The sequence below is a fragment of the Antechinus flavipes genome, chromosome 1, assembly GCF_016432865.1.
Source record: "Antechinus flavipes isolate AdamAnt ecotype Samford, QLD, Australia chromosome 1, AdamAnt_v2, whole genome shotgun sequence".
NCBI classification, from domain to species: Eukaryota; Metazoa; Chordata; class Mammalia; order Dasyuromorphia; family Dasyuridae; genus Antechinus; species Antechinus flavipes.
Genome location: NC_067398.1, coordinates 303829917 through 303848451, shown reverse-complemented (window position 1 = coordinate 303848451; position 18535 = coordinate 303829917). Strand labels below are relative to the sequence as shown.

The window sequence follows — 18535 nt, the reverse complement described above, 5'->3', positions numbered from 1 at the left end:
TCTGATTCAGAAGACAACATGCTTTCTACCATATCATGTGGCCTCTCAGCTTTTCTCTAAGTCTCCTATAATGCTGCTATGAATGCAGATAGTAGACAATCTATCAATTGGATCTAAAACACTGAGTAAGTTCTGCCTGAGAGTGTATATACATGTCTTCCCAAATGGTGCTCTTTTTAAAGCAAAGGTTCCACTCAAGTACATGTTTTATATTTACTTTACATATATTTTGCATATATTCAATCACAGGTAATGTTTATATAGCATCTTAAAGTTTACAAGGAGCTTGACAACAATCCTAAGGGGAAGCTTCTTTGATTATTATTATCTCCATTATGAAGATGAGGAAACTGAGTTTATAAGCTAAATTCTTTGCCCACAGTCACATAGCTAGTAAGTGTCTGAGGATAGGATTCAAACTCAGGCCATCCTGAACCCCAATCCAGTACTCTGTGTCCTGAGCCCCCTAACTGCCTACCAATGCACTTATTTTATGCATATATTTTATGTGTATGTGTGTGTGTGATTTTTCTGCCAAAGAATGTAAACTCTTTGAGGGCAGAAACTCTTTCATTTTTATTTTAGCATCATCAGATCCTAGTAAAGCATCTGGAGCATAGTAGGTATTTAATAAATGTTTGTCAAAGTATTTATTGGTTGACTATTGACTCTACAGAAAGAGATTAAAAATCTTTCTTGGCAATAATAAAAATAATCATAATAATAGCTAATTGGCATTTTAATAGGCTGTTCCAAAAGTCTTAGAAACATTGGCAGCTTAAAAGTTTTGAGATATTTTCTATAGTGATTAAAAGTTAATGAAGGATTTCATATGTTATCACGTTTGCTTGGAGTTTCTACCTCTCAACATATCATATCAAAATTTCACTCTTATATCCCAAGACAATTGGATGAGCATTCAGTGAATTCTTTCATCTTTCCCAGTCAGCAGTAATTCCATCTTCCACTCCACCTACTATAAGTGCTCAAGGCTAATTTGAAAGATGATCAAAAGACAAATGTTAACTCTAGATAGCCATTTTTCCACACAGAAACTTCTTCTTAAATCAAGACAAAAAACTTCACCTCTCTCTCCAGTCATAACTTAAATGAAGATGGTATAGTGAATACCTTCCCCATTCCTATTGATTACTGTTTTAATAAACAGGCTGTTTTAATAAAATTAGGTTATTAAGATAGACAAGATAAGGTATAGCAACTCATTATTTGCCATTACATTTCAGTAGCTTACTTGTACATTGCACATCAATAGATTACTTACTGATGTATTCTTTAAAGTGAAAAGAGGAAGGATTGTTCATAGAGCTTCTCTCTCCTCACAATGACATTAGAAGGCTGAAAAGTGATGATAATTTCTAGTAATGTCTATTCTTCTTCTTTCTGATTTGTTTAGCTTCATGGAAAAGTCAGGGACCTAAAAATATTCCTAGTATTCAAAAGAGACCACTCTGAAATAGTGAAAGAGTTTTAAGTCAAATTTTATAACTTTCCTTTTGAGAAATGAAATTGTAGGAAAGCGTTCTCTGAGATGAGAAATAGAATAGATTTGAAGAAACAATCTGCTCCTACCCTCAGATAAGTCATAAAATTTTTAGCTAATCTTAAAGAAACCTCTTGACTGAGTCTCATTTTTCAAAAATATAGAACAGTATGTGAAATTTTGATATATTCTCCTTTCTGAAAAAATGCTGACCCTCAACCTTATTATTCTTTAACCAAGATGTCAAGAAAGTAATAATGAACTGACAAGCCTGTATTGACAAGGGCAAAGCCCAAGCAGAGTAGTTCCCTCTCATCACCTAACTATGTAAAAATTGTTCTCTATACCAGATCTCACTGAACTGCAGAGGATAACCCCTATCAATCAACCAACAAGCATTTATTGTCAGGCATTTCATCCTACCTCAGTTTTCAGCAATGTTGTTAGATGCCTTCATCAAGGACAAAAACAGCATCAAGGTCAGCTTAATTATAAATTATTTTAACTTGAAAAAATTATAAGCCAAGAATAAAGTAAAGGGAGAACCAATGCATAATTTTTTATTTTCTGATGAATGTGCATTCAGTGAAATCTCTGAGACTGAGATGCAATAAAGTATGAATGATTCTCTGCTGTGTATGCTAATTTTGGCCTCATGATACTAAGAAAACAAGCACATACATATGTGGAATCATCAATTACAGCAAATGAGAAATTTTGAATACTGTGAATAAGTTCACTTACCTTGGTAGTATACTTTCTGGGTATTTACACACAGATAATGAGATTAATGTACCGTGTTTAGGAGGCTTTGAGAAAAAATGTGGGAAAGAAGAGATATTAGACTGTCTACCAAACTGAAGGTCTACAGAGTCAGTATGTTGACCTTATTGTTATATGTCTGTGAAAGCTGAACAGTCTATCAGCACCATGCCAGAAAATTAAACCATTTTCATTTGAATTTCTTTAGATTCTTAAGGTTACATGGTAAGATAAGGCACCAGACACTAAAGTCCTTTCTCTAGCTGAATTGCCAAGATTTTTCAAGCTCTACTGCAGAAAATGCAACTCTGGTGATCTGGCCAAATTGTTCAAATGTCAATGTACATTTGCCTAAAAGACTATTTTACAGAGAACTCACACAAGGCAAGCATTCACATGGAGGACAGAAGAAGCAATACATGGAAACTCTCATGTTCTCGCTGAAAAACTTGGTATTGGTGTGAGACATGGGAGACAATGGCACAGGACCATCCAGCATGATGTACCTGCATCAAAAGGGGCTGTGCTCTATGATCAAAACAGAATTGCAATAGCTCAAAAATGTGAGATATACAAGTTTAGAGACATCTCTACTCCAAATGTTCATATGGACTATTATACCTACCCTGGGGTATGCCTTTAGGTTGGTATTGATTTGATCAGATACTTGAATCAACATAGTGGTGTCAGTTTAGTCCTTCTCAAGAACAAAGGACAACAACCAACTAGATGAATATATTATTTTCCTTAATTCAATTTTACAAATATTTAATGTGCCTACTCTGTACAAAGCAGAGACAGCATGGCACAAAAGATAAGGAACTGGCCTCAGAGTCAGAAAAACAAGTTCAGACTGCCTCTAACATAATCCTGATTGTGTAAACCTGGACAAATAATATAATTTCTCAGTGTCCCCAAGAAAAATGTTGATTTGCATTAGCAGATGGAGTTTCTTTATCAGGAGTTCCTTATACTAGTGAAATCAACATTAGTCTCATCTCATTCAAACTGAAGTTTCTTGTGAATAGAAATTGTTTTATTCATTATCATTGTCTCTCCAGTACCTCTTACATAGTATTCACTTAAATTCTAGGAGGCTACAGAGATAGCATGAAGTTTGTAAAGATAATAATGTTGCTTTTCAAAGGCAGGAACTATGTCATCACAGAAAGTATCTGGCATAATGCCAGAAATAAAGTAAGCAATCAACAATTATTTGTACAAAACTTCCAATGTTGCCATATGGACTTTTAGTCAAGATTTCCTGAAAGCAAAAGATTAGAAAAATCTAGACACTATACTTCAAGAAATCATAAATGAAAACTGTCTAAATCTATTAGAATTCAGAGGGCAAGTTGAAAACAGGTGTGATTTAATGCTCACTACTAAAATAAAAGCTGTAGTCAAAATATAGAGCTTTCACAGTAAAGAAAAAAAAAGTCAAATATATAGAAACAACTGTTCAGGTTCCATGAAACCACAATGAGGATCACACAAGATCTGAAAACTTCTATTCAAAACAAGAGAAAGGGCAGCTAGGTAGTGCAATGGATAGCGCACCCACTCTGGAGTCAGAAGGACCTGAATTCAAATCCAGTATCAGATACTTAATACTTATTAGTGTGATCCTGAGCAAGTCACTTAATTCCAGTTGCGTAGGGAAGGGGGGAAAAAAACCACACACACACACACACACACACAAGAAGAAATCTTGGAATACAATCTTACAAAATACAAACTATATAGATTTGCAACCAATAATAAGATTCTACAAAGCTGAGTTTATTTGGGGGTAGGGGAAGACAGGAAATGGATTTTTATGGAATATAGAACTTTTAATAGAGACTGGTATATATGAAGCTGAGTACGAATTTTAAAATACAAACAGAAGAATTCAAATAAATTTAGGAAGCCAAATAAATTTGAAGTGGAAGGGGCTATATAATGATACAGTGCTAACATTCTAATATTATCATTATTAATTAGTAATAAAGTTAATTAATATTGTTATATTATACTACTAATAAAGTATCATTTCATAACCTTTTTTACCAAGGACTTTTGAGGAAGCTAAATAAAAAAAAAAAAAAAGAAGAACTCGTAGAGTGAATTCTTCCTCTACTGATGGTTTAAGAGAAGATCAATAAGCAAAAGGAAAGCACTGGGTGGAAGGAAGGAAGAAAGGGGCAAAACTTGCTATTTCTCATAACAAAAATGAGAAAAGTTATACAAACATGAAGAAAGTAAGAAGAGAGGAGACATTACATGAACTTTACTCTTATATGAAATGAAAAAAGGAGAACTGATCATACACACACAAAAATTTGATATAGAAATACATCAAACTGAGTAGGAAAATAAGAGAGATGGGAAGATGTAAAGAAAGAGGATATTATCAGGGAGAGAATGGTCACAAGCAAAACAAGTTTCTTAGTCCTTGAAAGGAAACTAAAAAAGAGGGAATCAAAGAACAAGAATTAAGGGGATATCCATCAATTGAGAAATGGCTGAACAAACTCTGGTATATGGATATAATGGAATATGATTGTCCAGTGGAAAATGATGAAAGAGAAAAATTCAGAGAACCCTAAGTAGTATGAACAAATACAGAATGAAATGAGTAAAAAAGAAGAAAATAATTAAAACAAGGACAGCAATATAGTAGGGGAGGGAGAAGCCTTTGAAAGATTTAAGAATAGTATCAATGCAATGACCAATCATTTCCAGAGGACTTAGAATGAAACATTTTACCTACATCCTCATAGAGATGACAGACTCATGGTTTGAAAGAGACATACATTTTTTGGACATGATCACTGTTCAAATTTGTTTTGCTTGACAATGCTTTTTTCATAAGAATTTCTTTTAAATTATTCTCAGCTTTTTAAAGGGGGGTAGAACAGATTAGTGATATTGATGTCCCAAAATTTTAAATACACATAAGAAAATAGAAGGAAATTCATAAGGAAGCACAGATAAAGAAGACAGAATTAAAAGTAACATGTGGAATTTCTAATATGCTTCTTATTAAAAACAATATGAAACAGATTTGTGGTATCATAGACCATCCTTTTTTGTGTTCCACTATATATATGGAAATGTTCCTTGAGCAAGGTGTATAAGTTCAAGAAAAAAAAAGTAATAATAAGGGTCCTCAAGTTCTAGGACTGAACTCATGTGCTATCATCATTCTCAGGGGAGCTAACAGCCCCTTCCTTTCTATTATGTACAATCATTTCTTCTCTATCTAGCCCCAAGCAGATGAGTATCTTTCTTATCCTTGTAGAACATCACACTTATTGTATTCATTTTATCCCAGGATGCTTGACAGTTCACTCCCCTGTGTGACAGCCCTTGACTTCAGTTATTCTGTGACTAAAAGCGTGCAGTGGGTTGCATGAAGCAAACCCTTTCAGTGCCCCAGTTTCCTCTTTTGTGAAATAATATGTTCTTAATTATATAATGGTAGGGAGACTTCTCCATGGTCCTACCCTGTAGGCATAATATCAACATAAATTAAAAAGAAAAGCAACAAGGTAGTAGTTGAAAATACTGTAGACTGGTAGGGCAAGTGTAAGACAACTAGAATCAGGGGTCCTCAAACTACGGCCCTCAGCCAAATGTGGCAGCTGAGGACTATTATCCCCCTCCCCCAGGGCTATGAAGTTTCTTTATTTAAAGACCCACAAAACAAAGTTTTTGTTTTTACTATAGTCCGGCCCTCCCATAGTCTGAGGGACAGTGAACTGGTCCCCTATTTAAAAAGTTTGAGGACCCCTGAAGTCTAGATAGGGCAGAAGATAGAATACCAGGCCTAAAGTCAAAAAGACCTGAGTTCAAATCTAGCCTCAGATGCTTACTTCCATGTGACCCTGGGCAAGTGACTTAACATGTTTGTCTCAGTTTCCTCATCTGTAAAATGGAGATAATAATAGCACCTATCTCCAGGATTGTTATGGGGATTCAATGAAATAATAATGGTAAAGTACTTGGCAAATACCACCACACAAATGTTAACTATTATTATTATTAATGAATAGAACTGAATCCTATCATTTCCCTGTAACTTGTAGTATAACCATAAGCAAGTTCACTACCTTATAAGGGGTTTAGTATAAAATCTTTTCAACTCTAAAAGTCTGAATTTCTAGTGTGGATCCTACAGCATTTTTAGTAGACAAATCATTTTTCTTTGATGGTACAAACTTTTTCTCCAAGACTGGCACACAGATTTTGAGTTTGGAGATTACCTAGGCTCCTCTGCCACTTAATCCCCCATTCGTCTCTAGTATTTTATACCCATTTCAGCTAGAAAGAAGAAGGTGTGAGGGACAGTGTGTATTTATAATACTTTAAATAGATCAAAGGTGTGATTTGTGGAAATTTTGACTCATATTTTAAAGGACCCCATGGCAAGGTTAGGATCTTTCTCCCACTACACACAGAAACCTACTTGCTTCCATCAGTGGGAGCAAGTATAAGTTAGTGGGGACTAGAGAAGGCCCTAAAGTACTTGTATCTCTAACTCGAAAAATTGTTTCACCCACCAAACCACCTCCAAGATGCTTGTAGAACTTCCCATCCAAACCACAATCCCTAGAGTAATACACTCACTGAGAAGCTGGCGGTCTGAGTCCGAGACTGTCACGTTCTCCTGCCAGAAGGGGTTCATCAAGGGTATGCACTTGCTTTGGACTATTGGTGGAGGGAAGGTAGAAAGAATGTAAACAACAAGAGAAGTCAAACTGTTCAGTGCATGTGCAAACTGGGAGTTTCAACCAACTAATTAAAGAGGGAGAGGAGCAACAGGAATCTCCCAATTGCATGCATTTATACAGACATACACACACGTGCTCTTCAGCAGAAAGTTCCCTTAAATCAGAAGACAGAGACTCTGGAATTTCCTGCCTGGGACTCTCTTCCCTAAACTCTCACTTTTCCCTATCAACAGCCCCCCAGAGCTTTCCCTCCCGCAAATTTACTCTCATCGGCAAATTCCTTTAGGAGTTCTGAGTTTGGATTTTTGCTGTGAAATCTTTGAACTAACAGCTCTGGGAAGTTTTTAAATCAGAGCTCTAGGAAAAACCTGAGCATCTGGCTGGAGGACTGGGTAGAATAGAGACAAGAAGATATAGATGGAGGTAGGAATCTACCCACCTCCGGGAAAGAAATGAAAAGGGGCCCGGAGATGGCAGTGCAAAGATAAATAGGGAAGGGGATGCCAGGACCCTGCAGGAGAGATGGGGGGAAGGGGGAGAGAGGGTGGAAAGCTGTCTCCGGAGCAGAGGGAAAGTGGGTGGAGAGCAGGGATCACAAGGACAATATTTCCCCAAACTTGTTACACACACACACACACACACACACACACACACACACACACACACCTCCCTTACCCCGGCAGGTCCTCCAAAGACCAGAGTGCGAGCTGAGAGGTTCGGGTTGGCTTTGATTGAGGCCGCCAGCATTGCCACCACCTGGATATTGGGCTCCGCCAGCACCCGGGCCCCCCGGGCCTCGCTGCTCCAGCCGGGCAGTGTCGATGATGTACCAAAAGTCTGTGCCGATGGCAGCCGCCAAGAGGACAAAGCTAAGCGCCCCCGATAGCGCCGCAATCCCGGCTAGGACACCTAAGCGCACCCGCATCCTGCACCGGACCCAAGTCCACCTCCTGCCAGACAGTATTCGAAAGCCCGAGCAGCAGCAGTAGGAGCGGGAGAAGTCACGCTCACCCAAGGAGAGCCTTAGTCCAGTGCGAACTAACCCCTGCACTCCTCCTTCCTCCACCCTCTCACTCTAGCTCCTTCTCTCCACCCTCTGCTCTTAGCTCCACCCTACTCTCCACACCTCCTTCCCAGCCCTTCTCCTCTAGAGCCCTCTCCCTTTCCTTACTTCTCTCCTTGGTCCTGAATTTAGGTCCTATCTTTTATTTCATTCACCCTACAGGTCTTCTCTCCAGGCTGCCTGACTCCTCCTCCTTTTCCTTCGTTTCATTCTCAGACCATGTGGCCCAATGTAGGACCACTTGCAGAGGTGGGAATCGTCCCACAATCTGCCTGAAGAGAACCTGAGAGGGCTTGGAGCGGGAGAAAAGTCCGGGCAAAGCACAAATCGCAGGTCCTAAAATCTTCTGGGCTTTCCTAGTTTAAAAAAAAAAAAAAAATCAAGAGGATTCTAGTCCTTTGGAATGAAAGGACTAGATCTCGATCATCCCTTCCTTCCACATGCAGAAACACCTCTCTACTGCATAGAATCAAAGTGATAGGAAGAACTGTTCGTCTGATCCAGATCAGTATTCCCCCTACAAAATCCTCAACTTCAGTATCACCTCCTGAAAAAGAGAACCTTCAAATGTGGCATTAAAAGACCAAAATGCCCCAAGTTAGAAGCCTAATCAGTATCATAGAGGGTGTTTTTTTTTCCATCCCCAATTAATCTGAATGACAAAGAATTTCCTTCTCATCCCCATTTTCCTCAGCTTCTGAAAATCCTAATAGGGTCTATGTCTAAATCAACAGTTAAAGTTCAGAGTTTAGAAGACTATCTTTCTTATTTAAGAATCAAACAATTTCAGAAAATCAAAGAATTTTAGAACAGAAAGACTTTAAAGGTCATTAAGTCCATTGACAATGAAACTGAAGGACAGAGAAGAGGTCTTGCACAAAAACTGAGATAAAGACAATCTTAAATAGAACTCAGAGAAGCAGCAAGCAATAGTGAACATGGAGTGGCCTCCATCATCAAAAAGACCTGTATTCAATTTTTGCCACTGACATACTTTGACACATATTTGAGCCTTGGTAAAACACTTAAAATTTCTAAGAACCCTGTCTTGTATTTTGGTAAGACGTGCAGGCCAAATGTCAATTTGTAAGCAGAATTTCCTCACCTAGAGTTCCATATTAACAATAAAATCATAGATTGCAACTCCACCCCATACCTCCCCCCCAAAAAAAGATAATTTTTCTTATCACTATACCATGGTGTCCCTCCAGTCTAATAGGGATACAAGTGCAGATGGATAAAATTCAAGAGTTACAAAGGATCAATAAACATGCTAAGTCATTTATATAGTATATGTCAAGAGTTTCATGAACAGCAAGAATATTTTTTTCCTGAGGGATACAACATGACTGCATTATGTTCTTTTGCTTTTAAAAAAGCACAGGGAGACTTCCAGGAGCCAAGACAGTAGAGTAAGCAGTAAATCATTGCAACTTTCCCGTGTCATAAATAATCATAAAATAGATCCCCAAAACAAATCCTGGAATAGCAGAACTAGCAAAAGTTAACAGTCTTTAAGCCCCAAAACTTGGAAATCAACAAGAAAAGTCTGTCTCATTTGGATAAAAAAGGAGCACAGTCCAGGACAGGAAACATCTCAGCAAACTAGCAGAAAGAACCATCACCCCAAACCAACAGGAGATTCTGAACTTCTGTGTAGTGGTGTAGGCAAATGACATCACCAGGACCCACCATTTGCCTCAGTATAGCCTGGGGAACTGGCAGATTGCAGCTAGGAGAACCACCACGCGCTTCAGTGTAGCCCCGGGCAAACAGGTATCCAATAGCAATCAGTCATCAATGTGCTTCAGAACAGCCAACCCCACTCCTGCCCCCAAACTCCCCACACTCCACACAGGCAAATAGGTGGCCACAAACTCTAGGTTCCCTGAGCAAACCGGCACTGTCGGCACCAGAATCTGCCACACTTTAACATAGCCCTGGGTAACCAGGCAGCTTCCAGAGACCAGACTGCCATGTGCTTCAGTCTATCCACTGGGAAACACAGAAACACTCACTAACCTCAGTATATACCAAATACCAGTACTAGAGGATCTCAGCTCAGTACCAGATAAGCTGCCATACCTCTATGACTTCCAGCCACACAAGCCATCTCTCATCCCACCCTTTCAATACAGCACCAGACATGAAGTCCTCCTGGGGACTTCAGAGTAACATCAGTGCAGCACCAGGTAAACAGCATGGAAGCCTGAAACAATGCCCCTTCCATTCTGGAAGCAAAGCACAGTTTTTTTTAAAATACAGCTATTAATGGTTATGTGTTGGTTTGGGGGTTTGTTTTATTGTTTGTTTAATGAATTCACGGATTCTTTTTAAAGAAAGTGTCAGAGATGGAGTTTTTCCTAAAAATGATATCTATTTAAAACTGTCAGGAAGCATTGCATGTAATGGGAATAAGTTAGAAGTTTTCACAATAAGATGAAGGGTGAAGCAAGGGTTCCCATTATCACTATTATTCAATATATTACTAAAAATGTTAGCTTTAATAAGAGAAAAAAGAAATTGAAGGAATTAGAATAGACAATGAAAAAATAAAACTATCAGTCTGCAGATGATACAGTGGTATACTTCAAGAATCCTTAAGAATCAACTAAAAAAATTTACTTGAAATAATGAATAACTTTAGCAAAGTTGTAGGATAGGAAATAAACTTACACAAATCATCATCAATTTCAAAAGAGTCATAATGGAAAATGCTATCCACATCCCCAAAAGAACTCTGGATACTGATTGCAGATCAAAGCATACTATTTTCATTTTGTTGTTATTGTTTTTTCTTTCTCATTGTTTTTCTCTTTCGTTTTGATTCTTTTTTCACAACATGAATAATGTGGAAATATGTTTAATAATAAATAGTAATAAAATAATGTTTAATCATATCAGAATGATTGCTGTTTTGGAACAGGGAGAAGGGAGGGGAGGAAATGGAAATCAAAATATAAAAATAAATGTTGAAAGCTAATAAATAATTGTTTAAAAATAAAGAAGTCAGACTTTTTATCTTTGTGATTTAATCAATCAAAGAGGCACTCAAACCCTGAAAAGTTCAACCATAATCATCAAAACAATCTGAGTCTAAGTGGTGATCCCTGAATGCCATACTGTGCCCCCTCCAACTTTTACCCTCTTTCACATAGAAGACAAAATTAATGTTCTCAGAGCCTGATAACAAACTAATCCCGTATAATGAAGATCAAGAAATTGTGGAAAATTAGAGCTACAATAGAAGGGACTTTAGGGGTCTGGTTCTTTTATTTTATATTATCCAGAGTGAATCAGTGACCTGTCTAAGATTACTCAAAGAATTAATAACAGAATTGGGAGGAAGATAGGAATGTTGTAGTGGGAAAAAAAACACAAGGCTTGAAGTCAAAAGACTTTGTAACTGAGTGAATAGTGTGACACAGCAGTCAAAAAAAAGTTAGTTCTTCTCTAAGTTGTATTGAGAGTTTAAAACAAGGAAAGTGATGTTACTACATTATATTATGTTTAGTTCTGGACCTCTTATTTTAGGAAGGATACTACAGAGGAGAGTGTATAGAAACAATCAAAAAGGAAAGTGAAAGTCCAATCATATAAAGAGGAGCTTAAGGAACTAGTAATATTTGAACAGAAAAAGAAAAACTTGGGCAAAAACGTAACAGCTGTCTTGTAAAAATCTAAAGGGCTATCATTCAGAAAAGAGATTAGCCTTTCTCTGCTTGGTTCAAGAGAAGGGGGGAAAAGTAGGAATGGTGAGTAGAGTTGCAGAGAGACAGTTTTGGTTCAATAGAAGAAAAAGCTTTCCAATAAGTAGAACTTCCCAAAAAGAGAACAGATTGCTTCAAGAAATAATCAACTTCCACTCAAGGTAGGTTTTCAAGGAAAGGCTAGATGATAACTTTTTCAATATGAAATAGAGGTGATACCTATCCATATACAAAGTAGAATAGAGCCTCCTAGGTCATAAATAGGATGAAATGGTCACCCAGATCACACACACACACACACACACACACACACACACACATCCCCCCATATTGTCAAATATACCCAACTGGCCTTTAATCTGTGAACACTCAAGAGCTGAACAAAGCTAGAGGCAGGTGAGTCACAGGAATCTAACAGAAATTTAATTTCAAAGTGAGTGAAACAGTGTGCAAGCAAATTCTTCATTCCTGAGAAGGAAGGATTTGCTTGCTTATGGTAGGTTAGGGTTTTTAAGTGTGAAAACCACAAATGGCTGAATCATAAAGTCATCAGGATCATTGAATTTTGTAGTTGTTAGTGGGGGACAGAACCAGAGGTAGGATGACCAGGATCAGCAATTGAACACCTATTTAGTTCACTTAGCTGTTACAAGTGTAAGAGGATTGTTAAGCATGTCAGGAGATCTGATAATCACTTCATTTGCAACTTCCAAGTCAGGGTCACCAGGAAAGCACAGAAGTTCCAAGAAATCTAAGTAATTAGTGTAATCATTACACCAATCATACCAATTGACATAGATATTATAGTACTCATTTCTGTAATACATACAATGTATAGGTATATATACATATATAAGAAACATTTTCCCTGATTACATGTTAAAATAATTTTTTAACATTTGTTTTTGTTAAAGTTTGAGTTCCAATTTCTTTTTATCTATCTATCTATCTATCCATCTCTCTCCCTTTCTCTCTTCCTAACTGAGGTTATATGATTCTGGTTCAAGTCCATGTTCAATGGAATTGGGAGATAGCCTTGTGATTTATCAGTAAATGACTTCTCCTTTCTAAATTTCAGATTCCTTGTATTAAGAAAAACGGGTGGGGAGTTACAACACTTTCTGGTGCCATGTAGGATTGTTCTGAACAATATTTCAATACTCTCAAAGTTTCATGCCTTCCCCCAGTGTAGATGGATATCTTCTATGCTTTGGTAGCTTGCTTTCATGAATTGCTATAGCCAAAAAAATTTCATGAGAACTGACCTTCTGGTGATAAGCTTCTAAGAATTTAGCCAGGCAGAAACAACCTTCTGGTAATGAGCTTCTCAGAATTTAGCTAAGCTAGGACACAGTTCATCACTGACCCATATTCAAAGCCTTTTCAGGTACTTAGGATCTAGCAAAGCATGTGTTTCTTTGGTATATAACATTTGCAGATCATTCATGTGTAGTGTTATTCAACTCTGGGGATCCCACCTATTTCCCACTTCCTCCCTCTCCCTCCTCATCCTTCATTTGACACCAGGCTTCTCATCAGGGGGACCAGAGGTGACTGCTCAAAGACTGAGATCTAAACAGGTGAAGGGAAACAGGAACCAACTAACAGAATGTGACCCACATTTTGTACCAAGGAAATGTTTATCTTTATGTTGGTAAGGCTGCACTAATTTCTCTAATTAAAAATTAATTTTAAAAAAGATGGGGATAAAGGGAGTAAATGCTTACTATTTTCCAAGCACTGTGTTAAGCAATGGATCAACTCTGAAAATCAAGACAGTACCTGTTCTCAAGGATCTTACTGTCTAATTCAGGAAGACTATATATATATATATATATATATATATAAAGATTCAGCAAGAGAGTTGATGGAAAGATCCAATGATGCTGAGAATACAGTGGCAGGGAAAGCTTGATGGTCCTCCATCTTATCAGAAGGATTAATATGTGATGACTTCCTGCTCATTCAAATGATCTGAACAGCCCTGCCCAGGGACCTTCAATGGGTCCAACCCACCATCACTGGGAAGAGAAAAGTTAGCCTGAGAGTCTGAGAAGAAGTAGAACAAGTATGAGTGGCAGCGGTAAAGAAGAGGAGAAAGATCTCTCAGCCCTTCCTCTTCTAGCCCTTGTTCCTGTTAGCACTCAGTCCACCTACATTTGCCCACCCCCAGGTAATTTCCGTTCCAGCATTACTTTTGCTTCTTTCTTGAGGTTCATCTTATTCTTCTGACTTTGTTCTATCAAATCTTTGGACTCTGTTCTCTTTCTTAGATCTCTTCCTTTCCCCATAATAAACACTCTTCCTTCCTTACAGTAAAAATATACACTTTTTTAAATGTGTCCTCTTTCATTTGTTTATATCTTTCTATCTTTCCTCTTTTTCTATCTTTCTTCAGTCACTTTCATCTATTACTATGAGCCTTCTAGCTCCATGTGCTTGTTGTATGGCTTATGTATATTTCTTTTACTGGAATTAAAGTTACTTTCCATCATCATGTATCTAGAGGTATGACAACCCCATACTTTTCTTTATTCCTGCTTCTTTTATGCATTCTTTCTGTCCTCCTGGTCTTCTTTTCAATTCCCTTGGCTTTCTGGGACTCCACTTCAGTATTTCTATGCTCATATTCTTTCCTAAAAAATAACCACTCCCTTGGGATATTAGCAGGCCAAGTTAGGTTATCAAATGGTGAAAATGATTAGATCATAACTCTATAATGTTAATTACCTCATCAGTTTTTCATCTACAGGACTATCAGTTTAAAAAAATAAAGTGAAAATAGTATACTTCAATCTGTAATCAGACTCCATCAGTTCTTTCTCTAGATAAGAATAGTATTTTCCTTCATGAATCCTTTGGATCATTGTATTGCTTTGAATAGCTAAGCTATTCATAGTTGGCCATTGTACAGGTTCCACTCATTTCACTCAGCTTCAGTTCATATATGTCTTTCCAAATTTTTCTGAAAACCATCTGTTTGTCATTTCTTATACAATAGTAATATTCCATTAAAATCATACACCACAACTTGTTCAGTCATTTCCTAATTGATGAGCATACCCTCAATTTCCAATTCTTTGCCACCACAAAAAAAAAAAGAGTTATTAAAAATATTTTTCTTGAATGTAGATCTTCTTCCCTTTTATATGATTTCTTTGGGATACAGACCTCATAGTAGTTTTGGATCAAGGGGTATACACAGATGAATTACCTTTTGAACATTGTTCCAGATTGTAATCCTCAATTCTAGGGCTATTTCATCAACTCACTGCAATATGAATACAAGATAAAGATATTAATAGACCAGATCTATAAGCTCTGCACCCAACTATATATTATAGGTATTCTTCATCCACATGGTTTTGCTGAGGTAAAAAGGAGGACAAATTCTTTTGAATGATTATAGATCTCACTTAAGAAGCTCCTGCAATATCCTGGGATTAAATGCAATCAGTACGATGTCACTCTCAAACGACACCATATAGTGGACTTTATCATCTATATAGGGAATCCCTCTTACATCTGGATTCTTTTCTAGACATCCTCCATAACAATGGTGAACAATTTTTGTGAGTGCACATATAAATCCAAGTGCTAATATTAGTAATCAGATGATCATAGAGCAAATTATATCTATTGTGATCTTTTAAGAAATCTTGTATGATGTTAGCATATGCATGACAAACAGCTTCTAGATATAATGCTATTTTGTCCTACTGAATCAAATATTCTTTTTATAATCAACAAATAAGAAGAATAATGAGATCTTCTATGCATTCTTTGTCAATTGGGGATGGTAAAGAGATTGTTTGAGAAGGCTACCCCTTCCCTTTTCTTACCCCATAAATAATACCCTCAAGACATGTGCAGATTATTCTTTAAAATATTTTGGAGAGGAAAGTTCTGTAGGTCAATAGCTTTTGATCATTTTCTCTGTGACATTTTTTTTCAATAATGATAACACCTGCAATTTTCTCCTAAAACATTGCTGTTCTCCTCTTTCAGGTGTCTTGAGAACTGATCCCTCAGCAAAGAGGATTTTGGGAAGATAGCTAAGTATGTCAGAAAACTTCAACTCTTTAGATTACCCATACACACACACACACACACACACACACACACACACACACACAAATCACCGTGGGGCAAATATAGACTGGTGAAAAATAAGACTTGGGGCAGAACAAGGGTCCTCCTGGGACAACCCAAGAAAGCCAGAAGAAAGATCCCAGAATGAAGGTTTAACCAGTGTGAAGTGTAAACAATTCCAGGCTAATTCCACTGAAAGAGCAAGCCTGGCACCCTGGGACTGAGCTGAGTCAAGAAGCAGCCCCAACCACCCTCACAGGAACTTTCCCCTCCCCAAAGTGGGAGAAGTCCTCTGTTTGAGTCCAAGAACATTGAGAGAACCTTTGCTGATAAGCAATAACAGAGCCAGCTGTGCTTCTGAGATGCTGCCCTGGGAAAGAAAGAATCAGCATACCTGGTGAGTGCAGAAGCAGAAAACAATAGCTGGCTACAGCTGCACTCACACGAGGGTGGAGTTCTGGGTTCTGGGTTCCAGGCCAGAGGAGAGAACTGAAAAGCCAGAGGCAACATCGCTCCACCCAAGATTAGAGGTGGTTACATTAGTAAATTGTTATTTTTATAAAAAATGAGCAGATAAAGGAGAAAGAACCCCGTCATAGAACGTTACTATGGGAATAAGGAAAACCAGGATTCATTTTCAGGAGACATTGAAGTAAAAAAAAGCCTCTCCTATCCCAGAAAGCAGAAATAAATAGTTACCTATACAGAAAGAATTTGTAGAAGAACTCAAAAGAGAATCTAAAAATTAAATGAGAGACATTAAGGAAAAAATAAAAAAGGAAAATGAAACCTAAGAAAAACAAGATTATGAAAAAACAGTTAACCAATTAGAAAAGGAGACCGTGTTTTAAAGACTAAAATAACTCTGAAAATTAAAATTGAGCTAAGATAAGCCAGTGGAGGTATAAGAAATCAAAAAATAACAAACCAAAATATAAAAAATAAAAAAAAAGAAGCAAATGTGAACCATCTTCTAAGAAAAACAACAGATTTGGAGAACAGATCAAGAAAATAAAATAAAAGAATAATTTAATTAATTGAAAGTTATGATTTTTAAAAAGAATCTTGATACAATAATACAAAAAATAATTAAAGAAAATTATTCTGAAGTGTTAAAAGAAGAGGGAAAAGTACAAATAGAAAAAAAAAAAATCTACCAATCATCACCTATTGGAATCTTTACAAACTGCTAACTATTAGAGTTGGTAGATTATTGATCTGATCTTACAAGAAGATGTTTTGGGCCAGAACTTGAAACAGATATGCATGGTATACATAAATCCATCAATATGGGAGGCATTACACATAATGGCATAAGCACATAGCAATATAACACAGGCTAGTAGTAATGTAACAAATAACATGAATCAACCTGAGAATTTACAAATGTCCATAAGTCCTAGAAATAGTCCAAAAGGAATCCATTGTCTATTAGTTCATGTGCCAGGAATCCAATAGTTCCTGTAAGCTCTGAAGTACTGCAGTAGTCTCATCAATAGTTTTTCATCTCAAGGAATCCAATGATTCTTGCTGGTTTTTCAAGAACTAAAACAATCTCATCTTGTGTTAGGAAATCCAATGATTCCTGAAGATTTTAAGTTCTTTTAACAGTCTCATTGTCAGCCATGCTCTTTCAGTGTCAGATGTTTCTTAAAATCACCCAAAGAAATCCTACAAGGAAAACATAGGAACATTACTGCTAAATTTCTAAAACCCCAGATGAAAGAGAAAATTTTACAGGAAACGAACAAACAAAAGAAAACAATTCAAATATGCTGAACCTACAATTAGAATTGTGTAAGATTTATCAGCAACTACAATAAAAGTCCTGAAATACTCTATATTGACAATCAAAAGAATTAGGGTTGTGGCCAAAAATATTCTAACCAGCAAAATTAAGTATAATATTGAATGAAAGAAATGAACATTCAATGAACTCTCAGATTTTTAAGCTTGAACGCAACAGAAAATTGAACATATAAGATCCAAAATCAAAGATTAATTTCAAGGGATTCAATAAGAACAATGGAAATGTAAATCATATTACATATTGACATTAGTAATTGGGTATTTAAAAAAAAAAGAGTGAAGCAGAGTTAAATATGATGTGACTCTAAAAAATAAAAACCATCTAGGAAAAGGTAAAAATTGCAATTATGCTGTACAAATGAGATAAGAAAGCAAAAACAGACACAGAGGAATTAAGTAGGGGAGGAGGATTGGTAGTTCTGAAAACGATAATGGGTTTAAAAGAGCGAGATATATACATATATATATATGCATATATATGTATACATAAATATGTATATAGACACACTTGATACATATGCATGTGTGCCTGCATGTGTGTGTGTGCACACAAGGTGTAAACACCTCTAGGAATATATATATATATATATATCAAAAAAGAAAAGTATAGACCCTCTAAAATCTATAACAAATAAGGAGGAGGGAATAGGTTAAGATTGAGTAATAGACGTGTGTGTAGATTACAGGAGTGAAACAAGATGAGTAGCTAAATGGGAAAGAAATAAAGAGAGAAGGAAAGAATAGGGGGAGAAGATAAGGAAAGGATCCATGGTGAGGAAGGGGAGGTTAAGTAATAGCACAATAAGTTAAGGAGTATAAATAAAGTAGAATACTTAGCAGGAAATAATAGATATATACAAACATAATAACAATAATCAGG

General features: G+C 36.7%; 1 protein-coding gene across 1 annotated transcript in view; it reads right to left on the bottom strand.

Moving 5' to 3' along the window:
* The window catches only part of TMEM114 (transmembrane protein 114), a 48791-nt gene extending 40826 nt beyond the window's left edge, over window positions 1-7965 (bottom strand). Inside the window, exons 1-2 of the mRNA XM_051988086.1 lie at window positions 7657-7965; window positions 6878-6958 (exon numbers count right to left, since the gene is read on the bottom strand). Coding sequence (XP_051844046.1) covers window positions 6878-6958; window positions 7657-7906 — 331 coding nt within the window. The 5' untranslated portion in view covers window positions 7907-7965. The remainder of the gene's footprint in view (window positions 1-6877; window positions 6959-7656) is intronic.
* Window positions 7966-18535: the final 10570 nt, after the last annotated feature.